Genomic DNA, 17,160 nt, shown 5'->3' on the forward strand with positions numbered 1-17,160 from the left:
GCTTGGAATGGCAGGAAATACCACATAGTAGGTAGATATGGTGGACACAAATGGCATAGGTTTTGGCTCAAGGTTTTGGATGCACGAGAAGCATTTCCTCTCAGTACAAGGCTTTGGCTAGCAAGCTTGTTTGAAGCAAACACAAGTATGAACCGGTACAGCAAAACTTACATAAGAACATATTGCAAGCATTATAAGACTCTACACTGTCTTCCTTGTTGCTCAAACACTTTTACCAGAAAATATCTAGACCTTAGAGAGACCAATCATGCAAACCAATTTCAACAAGCTCTACGGTAGTTCTCCACTAATAGATTTAAACTACATGATGCAAGAACTTAAACATGATCTACTTGAGAGCTCAAAACAATTGTCAAGTATCAAATTATTCAAGGTAATATGAAGAATTTTCTGTTTCCAACCAAATAACAATGAGTGCAATAGCTTCCAACTTTTGTCATTGAACATTAAAAGTAAGAGCGAAGAACACGAGTGTTCATATGAAAAAGCGGAGCGTGTCTCTCTCCCAAACAAGGATTGCTAGGATCCGAATTTATTCAAACACAAACAAAAATAAAAAAACAAACAGACGCTCCAAGTAAAGAACATATGATGTGACCGAATAAAAATATAGTTTCAATAGAAGAAACCTGATAAGTTGATGAAGAAGGGGATGCCTTGGACATCCCCAAGCTTAGACGCTTGAGTCTTCTTGAAATATGTAGGGATGAACCACGGTGGCATCCCCAAGCTTAGACTTTTCACTCTTCTTGATCATATATCATCCTCCTCTCTTGACCCTTGAAAACTTCCTTCACACCAAACTTCTCATAAACTTCATTAGAGGGGTTAGTACTCAAAAAACTTTAATCCACTTTAGTCCTGTAGTGAAACATTGCAAGAACTCAATAAAACATTAGCTACAGCTCTCCAAGTCTAGAAAGTCTTGCTTAAAGTCCACAAGAGACAATGCAAAAAACAGAGACAGAATCTGTCAAAACAGAACATCCAGTAAAGACGAATTTTTAAGAGGTACTTCCGTTGCTCAAATCAGAAAACTCAAAACTAATGAAAGTTGCGTACATATCTGAGGAACACGCAAGTAAATTGGCAGATTTTTCTGAGTTACCTACAGAGAGCCCTGCCCAAATTCGTGACAGATAGAAATCTGTTTCTGCGCAGAAATCCAAATCTAGCATCAACCTTCTATTAGAGACTTTACTTGGCACAACATTGCAATAAAATAAAGATAAGAAGAGGTTGCTACAGTAGTAACAACTTCCAAGACACAATAAAACAGTAGCAAAATAAAGACATGGGTTATCTCCCAAGAAGTTCTTTCTTTATAGCCATTAAGATGGGCTCAGCAATTTTAATGATGCACTCGTAAAGAATAAGAGTTGAAGCAAAAGAGAGCATCAAAAAGCAAATTCAAAACACATTTAAGTCTAACCCACTTCCTATGCATAGGAATCTTGTACACAAATAAATTCATGAAGAACAGTAACAAGCATAGCAAGATAAAACAAGAGTAACTTCAAAAGTTTCAGCATATAGAGAGGTGTTTTAGTACCATGCAAATTTCTACAACCATATTTTCCTCTCTCATAATAATTTTCAGTAGCTCCATGGATAAACTCAACAATATAACTATCACATAAAGCATGATTTTCATGATCTACAAACACATAATTTTTATCAAGCTCAAAAATAATAGGATCAGAACTTTCAAACCCACTTTTATCAATAATATAACAAGATGATTGATCAATCTCAAAAGATATGGGACTCCTAGATAAAGTCAAGACTTCTCCAATCCCATTTTCATTAGTAGTACAATTAATATTATCAAGTAACATAGGACCATCATCTAGAGATTTATCATAAACATTTGCTAAGCAAAACTCTTTAGTACCATGCATTTCGACATCAGGCACAAACAAAGCATTATCATAAAATTTATCAAAGTAGCATGGATTATCATAGATAACAGTAGCATAATTATTCTCACAAGTTTTACTCATAGGGAATATTTCAAGCGAATCCACAGGAACATAACATTCATCCTCCTTTGGTAAGCATGGAGGACAATCAAATAATGTAGGAGATAAAGAGTTACTCTCATTAGAAGGTTGGCATGGGTAGCTAATCCATTCTTCCTCCTTTTGTTCATCACTCTCCTCTTCTTTTTCATCCAATGAGCTTTCAGGTTCATCAATTTCCTCCTCTTTTTCATCCAATGAGCTTTCAGGTTCATCAATTTCTTCTTCCACCGGTTCCTGCAAATTGTGAGTGCATTCTTGTGCATTAATGAGTCTCTCTTTATAATCAATGATATAAGGATTATCACTGTAACTTTCTATGCAAAAATTAAGGATAGAAGATACATAATCTTTAAGGTCCTTACAAACAACACAAGTTTCATAATTTTCAGCCATGAAGGATTCTATCTTAGATGCTCCCATAAATAAGACAAATTGTTCTACCTCTTCGAACCCAAAATGAATATAGTTATTCCAATTATAGTTCTTAATTAAAACTTTCTCACTAAAGCCACATTGAAATTTAAGATGTTTAGTATCCTGTTTAGAGCAACAGTTTATATCATGGTGTTTAAGCAAGATTTTAGCAATTGTATTCAATTTTTCTATCACAACACTCATAACTTTTCCCGTTCTTGATTCTCTATAATTAATATATAATTCTATAAGCTCCAAATAGGTTGTGGGTTCTTCCATAACAACAGTTTTTAATTTTTAGGTTTTTCAAATTTTTATGGATTTTTGGGTATATGAGAAAAGTAAAACAAAACAAAAAGAAACTAGACAAAAGTAAACTAAGCAAAACAATACTAGACAGAAATAAACTAAGCACAAATAAACTAGACAAAAGTAAACTAAGCAAAACAAAACAAAATAAAACAGAGAGAGAGGTAGAGTGTACTCCCCAGGTGAACTTATGAGTAGAGCTATGCCCCCCCCGGCAACGGCGCCAGAAAATAGCTTAGTTGCCGGGGTCCGGAGTGTGAGTGCCTTTTACCTTACCTCCCCGGCAACGGCGCCAGAAAATAGTCTTGATAACCCACAAGTATAGGGGATCGCAACAGTCTTCGAGGGAAGTAAAACCCAAATTTATTGATTCGACACAAGGGGAGGTAAAGAATACTTATAAGCCTTAACAACTGAGTTGTCAATTCAGCTGCACCTAGAAAATCACTAGTAACAGGGGTGATGTGAAAGCATCAGTAATATGAGAGCAGTAGTAACAGTAACACAGCAGCAGTAGCAGTAATATGAGAGCAATGGCACCAGAAAATAGTTGATACTACTTCCAAAGACATGTAGGAACGAGTATATGATGATGAAAGATGGACCGGGGTTCCCAGCTATCTACACTAGTGGTAACTCTCCAATAACAAGTGTTGGGTGAACAAATTACAGTTGGGCAATTGATATGATTGAAATAGCATTAAGATAGAACATCAAGATTATTAATCATGTAGGCATGTTTTCCATATATAGTCATACGTGCTCGCAATGAGAAACTTGCATAACATCTTTTGTCCTACCAGCCGGTGGCAGCCGGGCCTCTAGGGAATCTACTGGAAATTAAGGTACTCCTTTTAATAGAGCACCGGAGCAAAGCATTAACACTCCGTGAAAACATGTGATCCTCATACCTAAGCCTTCCCCTCCAGTTATCCCGATTCTTGTCACTCTGGGGCCTCGGGTTCCGGACATAGACATGTGCAAACAACTTGTAGATACAATCTAAGCAATAAGTATAGAGCTTAAATCTAAGATCATGCCACTCGGGCCCTAGTGACAAGCATTAAACACAACAAGATTGCAGCAACAATAACTTCACAAACTTATATAGATAGACTAATCATAATATAACAATCCATCGGATCCCAACAAACACAACACTGATTACATCAGATGAATCTCAATCATGTAAGGCAGCTCATGAGATCATTGTATTGAAGTACATGGGGGAGAGAGTACCAACTAGCTACAGCTAGAACCCGTAGTCCATGGGGGAACTACTCACGGAGCATGATGGAGGCGGTGGCGTCGATGGAGATGGCTTCCGGGGGCACTTCCCCGTCCCGGCGGCGTGCCGGAACAGAGATTATGTCCCCCGAATTGGAGTTTCGCGATGGCGGCGGCGCCCCTGGAGTCTTTCTGGAGTTTCGTCAATTTGTATCGCGTTTTTAGGTCGAAAGGGCTCTTATAGGCGAAGAGGCGGAGTCGGAAGGGCGCCAGGGCTCCCTCCCCATAGGCCAGCACGGCCAGGGTGGAGCCCGCGCGGCCCTGTGGTGTGGGGCCCCCCTGGCCCATTTTCGTCTCCCCTTCGGTGTTCTGGAATCTTCCGGGAAAAATAAGATACTGGGTCTTTGTTTCGTCGAATTCCGAGAATATTGCCCGAACAGCCTTTCTAGAACCAAAAACAACAGAAAACAGGAACTGGCACTGTGGCATCTTGTTAATAGGTTAGTTCTGGAAAATGCATGAAATCATTATAAAGTGCGAGCAAAACATGTAGGTATTGTCATAAAACAAGCATGGAACATCAAAAATTATAGATACGTTGGAGACGTATCAACGCCCTGCGTGGTCACCGCCGCTCCCCGCGACGCGCGCGACATCCCCCCATCGAACACCTTCTGGGCGCGCGCGCAAGCTTCGCCACGTCGTCCCCTCGGCTCCACCTGTCAGCCAGATCGCCTAGATCTCCCCTGGGTGAGAAACCCTCCTCAGATCTGGATCTGTTCCCTTTTGCAGATACCCCCTGCAGCTTTGTCTATCCACCCGACGCCCCTGTCCCTGCTAATCTTTACAAAACCCCCCTGCAGGTTGTGACCAACCCGCAGCCCAGTCAGTACCGTGGCCCCGCATGTCAGCTCCTGTGGCTAGCTGTTCCTGGGTGAGAAACGCCCCTGGCCTATTTCTGTTTTTCCGAAAATAGCAGGATTTGTGTAATTCTTGCAAAATGCATATCTCCTAAACTATAACTCGAAATAAAATGTGTTCTGTATGAAAATTGATCAGAAAAACATAAGGAACATGAATATGCCATCTATTCATCTATTTGGATCTCGCATCATGTCGCGTGTGATAGTTCGTGTATGTTCACCTCACATATACCCGGAGTATTTCGGACACCGACTAAGGTTTCCCCGCTCCAATTAATTTTGATGTAGCTCACCCTTGCCATGCTACTGCCATGCTAATCCACCCTTAAATTTGTAGGTAGAAAATGCAAGTCCAACCTAATTTGTTTGTCTGGGGTTCCGACTCCGATTAATATGGATAAGTTGCATCGCATCATGTTTGCCATGCCATGCATATCATACCATGAGCATGCTGATTCTTTTGCCGTGGTAGTAAGATGTGCATCCGTTGGTTGTTGTAGTGCTTTGCTTCTTCCCGGATAGGAACCCGAAGTGTTGATGTGAGATACGACGAGTTCTCCAACAAGTTTTTCTGCAGCTTTTCACAGGCGAGCCCTCCCTCTTCACCTATTTTATATTTTGCTCTCCCTCTCACTGCTATTCTTATGTTGCGATTCTTTATCAAGTCACGTGTCCTATTCCACTTGTTTACCATAATAATTGTATATGTATCATTCCTTACCCATAGCCGTTGCTTGATGTTTGAGCCTTGCGAGTCGTAGGCGTGTTTAGTCTCTGTTGTTTATCTCGATCTGTTATCGGGAAATGTTGGGTTGTTGGGAGGTTATCACATGCTATATAAGTTGTTGGAGATATGCATGCTTTACTTTATTGTTAACAACTAAAATTGTAAGCAGAGGCATCTGTGAGCCCCTTTGCGAAAGCATCGAAACTTTGACTCGCTAATGTCCCCTAGGACCCGAGTTCTTGTTATCTGTTCCGAGATTGAGCGCTCTACCCGTACGTGGGGATGTTTATTGGGACCCCCCTCACCCTTTACCTTTTCTCAAGTCTGTTGAAAAGGGGGCCACAACCTTGGTTTTATTTTCTCATATGCACGATATGCACGATTTACTTCCTGTTGCCTTCGGGTGTTTATATTCTGTACCGTACTGCATCATTGCTAGACGACTTATATAGTGCTTGGCCGTTAGTGCCCGCCTAGACGCCTACGCAACCTCTGGGTCCGTCTCGGAGTACGGCCGAACTTCGTCACGGGTAGCTTAGTTGGGTGGCCCCCCTAGACTTTCTTGTTGAACTGGGAACAGTCTTGTTGTGAGACATCGCCTGTAAGAAGCGGGTCGAGCATGCATATGGTTACATTTGGGCAACCCCTGCAGTGTGTACATATTATCGATAAGCCGTGTCCGCGGTTATGGACGACTTGAAATTGTATAGCTTGATCATAGAACAACTTACACCGTTATCTTGTTGCTAATAATCTGATAATAACTTGCGTAGTAATATAGCATTACTACAACCAACATATAATAAAATTGTCAACTGTGGAGTGCCTTTTACATTGCTTCTTCGCTTTGTTGAAGGGGATATGTGTATTTGGATGGGTTATGTTTGTGTAGTATTTATTTGTTACCTTGTGCGCTCTCTTATCTTCTCTGAGTAGACGGTTGTTGTAGTGTGTCTCTATTGGTTATAGTTTTGCTGCCGCTTAACCTACCATATAGCCCCCGGTGATATATTCGCCTGGTGAGCATAGCCATTTCTAGTCTCGCTAAGTACGTGCCGGAGTTCGTTCCTTGGTACTTACCCTCGCCTTTTCTCTTTCTCGTTTGTTTCCTCCTCTTGTCGGCAATCGATGGCCCGACTTCGGCAGGTACGAGATGTCGACGTTAGCAAGGTTACCCTTCCGGCTTGGCCTGGGCAGGGTTATGGACGCCACTGGTTTTGTTCAGGACTCTTAGTCCAATTTGTATCTTGTCCGTACTCAGACGTATTCGATCTTCTGTATGATTTGGATCTTGACTCGTTGGAGTCGTTGTTGTAATATATGTTTCTTGTGGGCTCTATTGTAATCCTGTTGTAATGTTACCGCTCGTGTTAATTCCTCTGGCATCACGTGTGTGACTCGTCGCGCACGTCGTGTCGAAGGGCGTCTCTGAATCGATATCGTGCGGATTTCGGCGGGATCGCTGGAATCCTCATGGTACCGGTTCCGGGGCGTCACAGTGGTTGAGCAGGCTCATGAGATTCAGTCACTTGCCAAAGAACTCGAGCAATTTAAGTGTACCTTACCGAACAAATTTGTGGCCGGTGGCATTATTGCCAAGCTTCCTCCTTCGTGGAGGAACTTTGCTACTTCTCTGAAACATAAGAGACAAGAGTTTTCCGTTTCGGATCTCATTGGCTCGCTTCATGTGGAAGAGAAGGCGAGAGCAAAGGACACACGCGCTCGTAGCTTTGAGGGAGGTTCTAGTGCCAATGTGGTACAAAAGAAGAACTTCCAATCTCACAAGTCTAAGAATAAGAACAATGAAAAAGGCAAGTATGACGAGAAGAACAAAGCCTCCAACTCAACCAACTTCAAGAGGAAGACTCCTTGTAAGAAGAAAGGGAACTGCCATGTTTGTGGCGCTCCTGGACATTGGGCTCCTGATTGCCCAGAACGCCATGATCGGCGTGGGAACAGCGGCAAGTTCGCAAATGTTGTTATTGGCGTTGATCCTGAGATGAAGGACGTTGGGTACGGTATTTCTCCTACTGTCCTTTTAGTATGTAATTCTCATGATTGGTGGATAGACACCGGAGCCAATACACATGTATGTTCTGATGTGTCTATGTTTTCTTCTTATCAGGTCGCAAGGACTTCCTCCGTGGTGATGGGAAACGGCTCACGTGCTTCTGTTCGTGGTGTTGGTACGGTGGATCTGAAGTTTACTTCGGGAAAGACCATCTGAAGAATGTGCAGCACGTTCCCTCCATTAATAAGAATCTCGTTAGCGGATCGCTTTTATGCCGAGATGGTTTTAAGTTGGTTTTTGAGTCCAATAAAGTTGTAATTTCCAAGTGTGGACAATTTGTTGGAAATGGCTATGTGTGCGGAGGCTTGTTCCGCTTATCTTTGTCAGACTTATGTACTCAAATTATTAATCATGTTCGCAATGATAGTGAGTCCGATATTTGACATTCACGACTTTGTCATATTAATTTTGGGTGCATGACGCGGCTAGCGAATTATGAAGTATGTGTGCAAGCTAAGCAACCACGTAAGTCTCACAAGACTGCGGAGGCAAGAGACTTGGCACCACTGGAGCTTATACATTCGGATCTTTGTGAAATGAATGGTGAATTGACAAAAGGAGGGAAAAGATACTTCATGACTTTAATTGATGACTCTACTCGATATTGTTATGTGTATCTCCTGAAATCTAAAGATGAAGCTCTTAATCACTTCAAAATCTTTAAAGCTAAAGCAGAAAACCAACTTGATCGAAAGATCAAGCGGCTAAGGTCTGATCGTGGTGGAGAGTATTTTTCCAACGAGTTTGATTCTTTTTGTGCGGAACATGGTATTATCCATGAGAGGACGCCTCCCTACTCACCTCAGTCAAATGGGGTGGCCGAAAGAAAGAACCGTACTCTAACTGATTTGGTTAACGCCATGTTAGATACATCAGGTCTATCCAAGACATGGTGGGGGGAGGCGATATTGACTGCATGTCATGTCCTAAACCGTGTCCCCACAAAGAACAAAACCATTACACCGTTTGAGGAATGGGAAAGGAAAAGACTGAAACTCTCTTACCTACGAACTTGGGGATGTATGGCGAAAGTGAATGTGCCGATACCCAAGAAGCGCAAGCTTGGACCAAAAACCGTGAATTGTGTTCTTCTGGGATATGCATTTCATAGCATTGGCTACAGATTTTTGATAGTAAAATCTGAGGTATCCGATATGCATGTTGGTACAATTATGAAGTCAAATGATGCGACTTTCTTTGGTAAAATCTGAGGTGCTTTATACTATTCGATGTTTCTTTTAATGACAGGATCCCTTTTGCAAATAAAAGGAACCAAGGATATCTTAGGTGGTGACTAGGCGGAAAGACACCTGCTGCGGTGCAAAAGCACTCACACTGTACACCCCTTTGAGCTAATGCGAGAATTTGGGACTAGCCCATTTTCGCTCGTCTAGGGTTTTGATTCTTGATGCTAGTTGCATTTTTTTTGTCTTAGTTCTGGTTTTCTCAGGGTTCTTTGCTTCGGTTTTGCTCTATTTTGTGTGCCGCGGGTTTTTTCAGTCCTTTCTCTGTGCGGTTTTCTATTTGATTTTAAAATTTTCGAACATTTAAGAAATGTTCAGTTATGAAAAGTTCATTAAAAAATCAGATTAAAATGTTCAGTTTTTTTAAACATTCAATGTAGGGAAACATTTATTTTTTGAAAAATGTTCAGATTTCAAAATGATCAGTTTTAAAAAATGTTCAGATTTAAAATTATTCATTTTTGAAGAAAAAAAATCAGTTGTCCGAGTGCTTAGATTTTGAAAAACACAAAAGAAAACAGGAAATAAACAAAAGGAAATAAAAATAGAAAAAAAAAGAAACAAAAAAGAGCTAGCTCACGTACGCTGCTGATGCCGTACGATCTCACTTATGTTAATGGGCCGGTCTGTGTCGCAATTGCTTCAGGGGCTGCCAGTCACCTCGTGCCGCAATTGGCGGTGTACAGGAGGGCAAATCCTATACACCGACCAGGTCGGTCCCTACCGCGCGCCGCACACCCCCCGCGCGCGGTATGGGCCGGCCTGGTCGGCCCAGTTCGCCTCTTTTTTCTGTTTTCTGTTTCTCTTTCTTTCTTTTCTTTTCTTTTTTCTTTTCTTTTTCCTTTTCCTTTTTTATTTTCTGTTCCTTTTTTGTTTCTTTTTTTTTTGTTTTGTTTCTTTTTTGTTTATATTTATTTTTGTTCAAATTTGAAAATATTTCAAATTCAGAAAAATTTCAAAATTGAAAACTATTCAAAATTTAAAAAATGTTCAAATTTTAAAAACGTTCAAATTTTAAAACCGTTTAAATACAAAAAAAGTTCAAATCTGAAATCCGTTCAAATTTGAAAAATGTTCAAATACAAAAAATTGTTCAAATTTGAAATCCGTTCAAATTTGAAAAATGTTCAAATTATAAAAGCGTTCAAATTTGAAATCCGTTCAAATATATAAAGCGTTCAAATTTGGAAAAATGTTCAAATTCGAAAAAATGTTCAAATTTCGAAAAAAATTAAATCAAAATCTGAACATTTTTAAAATTTCCAAAATTTCGAATCTGAACAGATTTTGAAAATTTGTTCTCTGAAATATTTTTTTTAAAAGTTAGATATTAAAAAAGAAAATATTAACAAAAAAGAAACAGCAAAAAAAAACGTACCTACTACTAATGGGCCGCGGCCCAACTAACCGGCCTGGTCGGTGGGGTGTGCGGTGGCCCGTACACACCGACCAGGTCGGTGTACAGCACTCCCCGTCAGGGCAAACCCTATACACCGACCAGGTCAGCGCGTACCGCGCGCCGCACACCCCGTGCGCGGTACGGGCCGGCCCAGTTAGGTGCGGGCTGTCTTCTTTTTGATTTTTCTTTTCTTTTTTGTTTCTTTTTTGTTTCTTTTTTTCCTGTTTTCTTTTTTCTGTTTTCTGTTTTCGTTTTTCTTTCGTTTTTTCTATTTACTTTTTTTACTTTTATTTTTCAGATTCGAAAAATAGAAATATTTTAAAAAATTAAATTAAAAAAATGTTCAAATATAAAAACCGTTTAAAATCTGAAAACCGTTCAAATTTAAAAATCGTTCAAACATGAAAATTGTTCAAACATGAAACATGTTCAAATTTAAAAATCGTTCAAATTTAAAAATTGTTCAAATTTGAAAATTGTTCAAACATGAAAAATATTCAAATTTAAAAACCATTCAAATTTAAAAACCGTTCAAACGTGAAAAATGTTCAAATTTTGAAAAATATATTTTTTTGAAAAATATTCAAAATATAAAATCTCTCAAATTTTAAAACTGTTGAATTTAAAAATGTTCATAGTTTGAAAAAAAAATCTTGAAAAATAATTTCATAAAAAATGTTAGATTTTGAAAAAGAAAAATATTAATAACAGAAAAAAAAACAGAAGAAAGAGAAGAAGAAAAAACAAAAAAAAAACGTACCTGAGCTAATGGGCCGCGGCCCAAACTACCCGACCTGGTCGCTGGGGCTGTGCGGCACCCCGCACGCGCCGACCAGGTCGGCGTATAGCAGTCCCCCCAGGTCAGCACTTATGGGATGCGGCACACCCCTTCGACCCGACAGTTGTTAACTGGGCCGGGGCCTATCAGGCAAAACGCCTTTTTTTATTTTTCTGTTTATAGTTTTGTTTTTAAAAACTAACATTCTTTTAATTTTTTCTGTTTTATTTTTCTACTTTAACTTTTATAATTTGATTTGGATTTTACAGATCTTATAAATGTTTGAATTTTAATTTTGTTCAAATTTCAAAATCGTTCAAAATTCAAAATTTATTCAAATTTCGAATTTACACATTTTTTCTATTTGAACATTTTCAAACTTATATTTTCAATTTGAACACTTTTTAAAATCTGCATAGTTTTCAAAAAATATAATTTTTAAATCTTAACATTTTTTGAATCTTTTAAAAAAAGAAACAGAAAACAAAAAGAATCAGAAACGAAAACAAAACAAAACAAAAAGGGAAAAAAGAAGAAACATGATTTAAAGAAAAACGCTAGCGCGCCTTACTGGGTCGGCATGTACAGTGCGCGGTACGTGCAGACCTAGTCGGCGTATAGCATTCACGCGCTCTCGCTCTCCCCCTCCCTCCGTCCATCCATCCATCCATCCATCCATCTCTCTCTCTTCCTCTCCCTCTCCCTCTCTCCCTCCCTCCCTCCCTCCCTCCCCCTCTCCCTCTCCCTCTCCCTCTCCCTCTCTCTCTCTCTCCTTTAAACAGAACTGCTCTCTGTCTTGTCCATCCTCTAAAGAAAATGTTCATTATTTTATTTGGTCAAACTTGAAAATTTGGTCTCTATCCAGTTTATATATTCTAGAAAGTAGAAAAAAGAAAATTATGGTTTGAGGACAGAGTAAAGAAAAACCTAAACATAATCTTTCTTTAAAAGATTCACTAAAAGATAGTTGGCAGGTCTCTTTGTATATCTTAACCGGAAAGAGGAGAACTTAATACAAAAATCCTCTAGGAATAAGAAATAAAATAAGGGATAGTGTAAATACATCTTTTGAGAAATGAGGTAGACCAGACCATTTCTCAAGAGCACTAGCCAAAGGCCATGATGCTACCCTGTTCTAAATGAAATTCAACATTTTACAGGAAGATGCATATCTTTTGAGTCGGGTTCATGTTAAGACAAAGGTAACGTAGCAGCTCATACTCATGTGAGTTTGCCTCAATTTCATTTCTTCAGCGAACTTGGGATCACTGCATTTATTATAACTTGTATCAAGCACTACTGGTTATGGTGTTTTTTATTAATCTTCATAAGCTCTTGATTCTAAAGAAAATACTATTGTAGCCCTTGACTTCTAGAGGTAAGATAGATGTGAACCTTTGTATCGTGCCAAATGGACAGCCCACCGAAGGCCTATCCGAGAGATCTCAAAATTTATCTTATCAATCACCTCTGTGGTACTAGGACGCGAAGCATTTTTTTGTTCCTAAGTTTCCTCAGGAGGCGATCAGCTCTCCCCTCGGTGGATGGCGCCAACGCAGCTGGATCCCCTTCCCTCCACCAGCCAGTAGGGTGGCTGGAGGCTGAGGCAACCTCAGATTAGTCCGTCTGGTCCCGTTGTGCCTTCGAGTTTTTCGTCTCCGGTGAAGGGACATGGGCGGCGGTGAGAATAGAGGTCATTTAGCCCACCTAGATTGACGTTTTTTCTTTGGAGCAACATCGAGGGGCTGGAGGTTGAAGTCCATCGTCCGACATTAGATCTTGAATGACAAGCGTCTGCCTACGCTTTCTACAAGCTGAGTCATGTGCGAAGTTTCTGTTAAACATAAGAGTTTGAGTTGTACTCCCTCTAGAGTCTGCCCTCACCACGCGCACACGATTATAATTATTGGGGTCAGCGGTATTTCGCACCACATAAGGAAAATGTCTTCCGTGTGCCATAGGGGTCTTAAAAGGCGGCCGCTTCGGCCTCATGAAGCTTAGCCAGGTACATCTCCGTCGCGGAACTTGAGAGTTTTACATCCCCCATCTCTATCTAACCGAAGTTGGGATTATATTTCCCACCTTGGCAATAGCTTCTCGAGACTGTGATCTCTCAAGATCATGGTCGCAACATCCTCTGTTCTGCGTTGATGACTTTTCTGCGTTGCTTCCACAAGCATCATTTTTTTTTTTGAACTTCTTCAGATACGAGCTTTGCTACCGATGGTCCAGAGGTTAGCTCACGGACTCACGGCGCCCCGTTGAGGGATGGAGAAAAAAAAAAGATAAACCTGAACTTCTCAAGGACGTGTGTGTTATTATTTTTCTTGCAGAAAGATTATGATGCAGCACAAGCGCAGGTGAAAGCCTAGTCGTTCACGACCATGCACGCCGACGCCGTGAGGTCATGCATGCCGGGGAGCGTGGATGAAATGAAGAGGAGGAACACACTTCAAGATTCAGCCGGCAACATGGGAAACACGTAGCCGACGGCTTGCTACACGAGCCACTTCTGCCTTTATTAACTTGGGGCAAGTCGAAATCGATCGAGCCATCCATATATATCTGTTCCAAAATTCAACAATGGTGGCACGGGAGGAATACAGTGCATTCTCCGGCCGCGGCGAACAAATTAAGCCATTTGTCACTGCCGTTACAAACAACGAAACAGAGGTGGCAGTAACACACGCTCTCACTCACTACTGTACTTATTACGCTATGTATATAACCGTCTCCCCAAGTTACCGCGCCGCCGATCGACCAAGAGCTCGAAGCCTAGGCTTGGTTCACGAAGTCGGCGAGCGTGGCCATATGCATGGCGGCCTTGGGCGACGCGAGGTAGTTGAGGAAGAAGCAGTGGCCCTCGCCGGGGGTCTCGTACAGGCGCGCCTCCCCGCCCCAGCCGCTGCCCCGGAGCGCGCCGACGTAGCCGCTCTGCCACGGTCCCAGCCGGTCCCGCCCCGACACCGTCACCAGCACGCGCGCCCCGCCCAGCCGCCGCCACGCGCCCGCCGGCAGCGCCGCCGGGTCCACGTACGGGTGGCCCGTCCCGTACCGCCCCGCGCAGATGAACCCCCACGCCCGCTCCGCCCACGGGCCCGCGCGCGCGCCTAGGAAGTACGGGTCCAGCAGCGCCACGCCCCTGATCCTGACGATGGTCCGCGCCTTGCTGCTGCCGGTGGCTACTACAAGGCTCTGCTCCTCGCCGCCCGCGCGCATGGCCAGGTTGTGCGCGATGTTGCCGCCGGCGCTGTCGCCGCCGACGAACAGGCGGGACATGTCCCCGTGCCTAGCGAGCCAGGAGCGCGAGCCGTTCCGCGCGCTGGAGAGCACCCACTGGAGCGCCGCCCAGGAGTCGTCGTAGGCGGCGGGGAGCGGGTGCTCGGGCGCGAGGCGGTAGTTCACCGACACCGCGATGACGCCCGCCCTCGCCGCGAGCGCGTTGAGGTAGCCGTGGTAGGCCGGGCCGAAGGCCGACTCGACAACGAACGCGCCGCCGTGGAAGTAGAGGAGCACGGGCAGCTTCTTGTTGGTGCGGCTCTGGCTCGGGCGGTAGACCCTGACGGCGAGGCCCGTGGCCCGGTCGATCACCACGTCGCGGGAGGCGACCCCCGTTCGCGCGTCCAGCGACGGCGGCACCACGCTCGTGCCCATCAGCCGCTGCACCCGGCCGCTCCGGTACTGGATCAGGAACGGCGTGAAGTCGAACTTCACCTCGTCCACGTACGGACCGCGGCTGCGCAATGCCGACCCTTCCTCCTCCGCGCCGCTCCGAGCGAGCCCTGTCCGAAGAGACGAGCAGCAGCAGAGCGCCACGAGGAGCGAGGCGAGCAAGGCGGCTCGCGGCGTCGCCATGACCGGAGCACGGAGATCGGGGACGGTGCGGCCGCGAGTGATCTACCTGCACCGTGCCGTGGTGCTGCCGCGAGTGTAACTGACCAGGGCTCGCTCGCGCGCGTGCTTATATGCGCCGATCGATCGGTGCGGCCGACACGGTGGGCAGCGCGCACCATTTGGGCTCGGGACGAACGGGTGGTGGTGCGCGGGAAACGACCGATGCGTGACGTGGCGCGCGCACTCGCGAAACGTTTATCGGCTCTGGGTCAATGCGCACGCAGGGCCGTTTGCCGTTTAATTTCCTTGGGTAGTGGGGCGGCACACTCGCCACGGCACTAGTGACCGTAACCATCGGGCGCGTAGCTAGTGCTAAGTGCGCGGACCTATCCTACTCCTGTCCATCGTCACTCACCCAAGCCGTAACTGGCGCCTAGTTAATCAAGCCCCACGCACAAACAAAACCGAAAGCGTCACGGCCACAAAAACATTACTCCTCACCTAGCCGTTCATTGAGTTCATAGCATGAACCAACCGTTTTTATACTTAAATTTACCAAATACCATCACTTTACTTTTACAGAAAGAAACATCATACTTTTCTATTTTTTTGACAAAAAATGATATGACCAGTGGGTCCCAATGTCAGCACCGAGGTGGCACCATGCCTAGTGAAGCTGATGTGGACATATGTGACATAGGCATCCCCAATGGGCCTGCCGAAGATAGTACCCGGAGTTTACTGAAGGCCCACGACTCGAAGAATAAGAAGAATCAGAAGCCCAAGTTGTTATTAAGGAAAGCTAGAGTTGTATTAGGAGATAATATTTGTAATCTTGCGGGATGAGTTGGAAACCCTCCCGGACTCTGTAACTTGTACAATATGAATCCCTCGGCTCCACCTCCTATATAAGGGGGAGTCGAGACAAACCCTAGTTTTCATATCGTCGAGTACTTTTCGGCTGAAACCTTCGAGATCTACTTGCCCTCTACTTCCAATTAAACCCTAGTCTACAACCCGTAGGCATTGGCAAGTTAATCCCTTGTCAATTGGCGCCGACCGTGGGGACTAGAGGCGTCAAGGATCTGATCTCGATGGCACATTCAAGATCGTCGACTTCATCAACAGCAAGCAACGCGATGGATCGAGGTAAACAGATCGCAACTGGTCCTGTCGATTTTGTTCCTCACCCGCCCTCCCGTTTGGATGCATATGCGTATCTGGAGGAGCCTATGGAGATGACGTTCGAAAGATTCCACTTTCGCGTCGAAAAAGAGGGAGCGTATCGTCTCGAAGTTCCGATCTCGTCGGGATTGTCGGCGGTCGATTCCGATTTTTCGAGCTCAACATCGTCAATCGAGTCAGGCGAAGAGGAGACTTCATCGCCACGCTTCATCAGCACCAGGGCAAGCGAAAAGCTCGCCAAGATCTTCAGCGACATGTCCTTCGAGTCATCCGCGGACTCCTATATAAGCGATGACTCGAGCAGTGTCGACAGCTTCAACTTCATCGACAAATCCACTACAGTGGGCAAGGTCTTCACCAATCTTTATGATGGTGTCACCAAACCCAGCACAGATCTGAATACAAAATAGCATCAGATCTATGTCATTGGAGAGCCAAGCCGCGATCAGGAGGAAACGTCTGAGGCTTTCGACGATTTGGGAAATCCATACGTCGATCCCTCTGATTTACGACGAGGTCTAGGCAACAAATATGTCGGACCTACGCCTCGTGTTAGGGTTCAACTCCCGCAAGCAGCATGGGATAGAGCCGCAAAAGCTATGGATGGCTCAGAACCAATGGCCACTACAGCCACGCCAGAAGAGTTGCAAGCATATCAATATGGGCTCGCACGAGCTGCGAGGGAATTGGAAAAACAGACAGCTGCTCTGAACAGAAGAAGGGAGGCAGCCTCCGCGTCAAGCAGGCGAAGGGCAGAGCTGAGTCGACAATCTGGAACTTCGGGAGATAGCCACAGGGAAGCTCGGAACAGAGCAAGATCAAGGTTGCAAAACATACCTGAAGGAGAAAGAGAGCACTTGGTTCAAAACCTCGACATGTCTTTTATGTCGATAGACACGAGAGGGAATATTATCCCCAAGACACCAGAAGCTGGGTATATGGCGACACAGGCCTTTATCCTTGCATCCAGGCCACCTCCAGGAGATCCAAGGGAGGTACTGTAC

The 17,160-nt window shown here is 44.0% G+C and overlaps 1 protein-coding gene across 1 annotated transcript; it reads right to left on the reverse strand.

The window, feature by feature from the left end:
- Positions 1-13,654: 13,654 nt before the first annotated feature.
- LOC127323770 (probable carboxylesterase 2) lies at positions 13,655-15,079 on the reverse strand. The gene has a single exon (XM_051351890.2). The coding sequence runs from the start codon at positions 14,990-14,992 to the stop codon at positions 13,913-13,915; it is 1,080 nt and encodes a 359-aa protein (XP_051207850.1). The 5' UTR covers positions 14,993-15,079; the 3' UTR covers positions 13,655-13,912.
- Between the last annotated feature and the right edge of the window lie 2,081 nt (positions 15,080-17,160).

Source organism: Lolium perenne, chromosome 7, assembly GCF_019359855.2.
Source record: "Lolium perenne isolate Kyuss_39 chromosome 7, Kyuss_2.0, whole genome shotgun sequence".
NCBI classification, from domain to species: Eukaryota; Viridiplantae; Streptophyta; class Magnoliopsida; order Poales; family Poaceae; genus Lolium; species Lolium perenne.

Coding starts and splice junctions, on each gene's coding strand:
- LOC127323770 (XM_051351890.2), bottom strand. CDS start 14,992: ATGGCGACGCCGCGAGCCGCCTTGCTCGCCTCGCTCCTCGTGGCGCTC.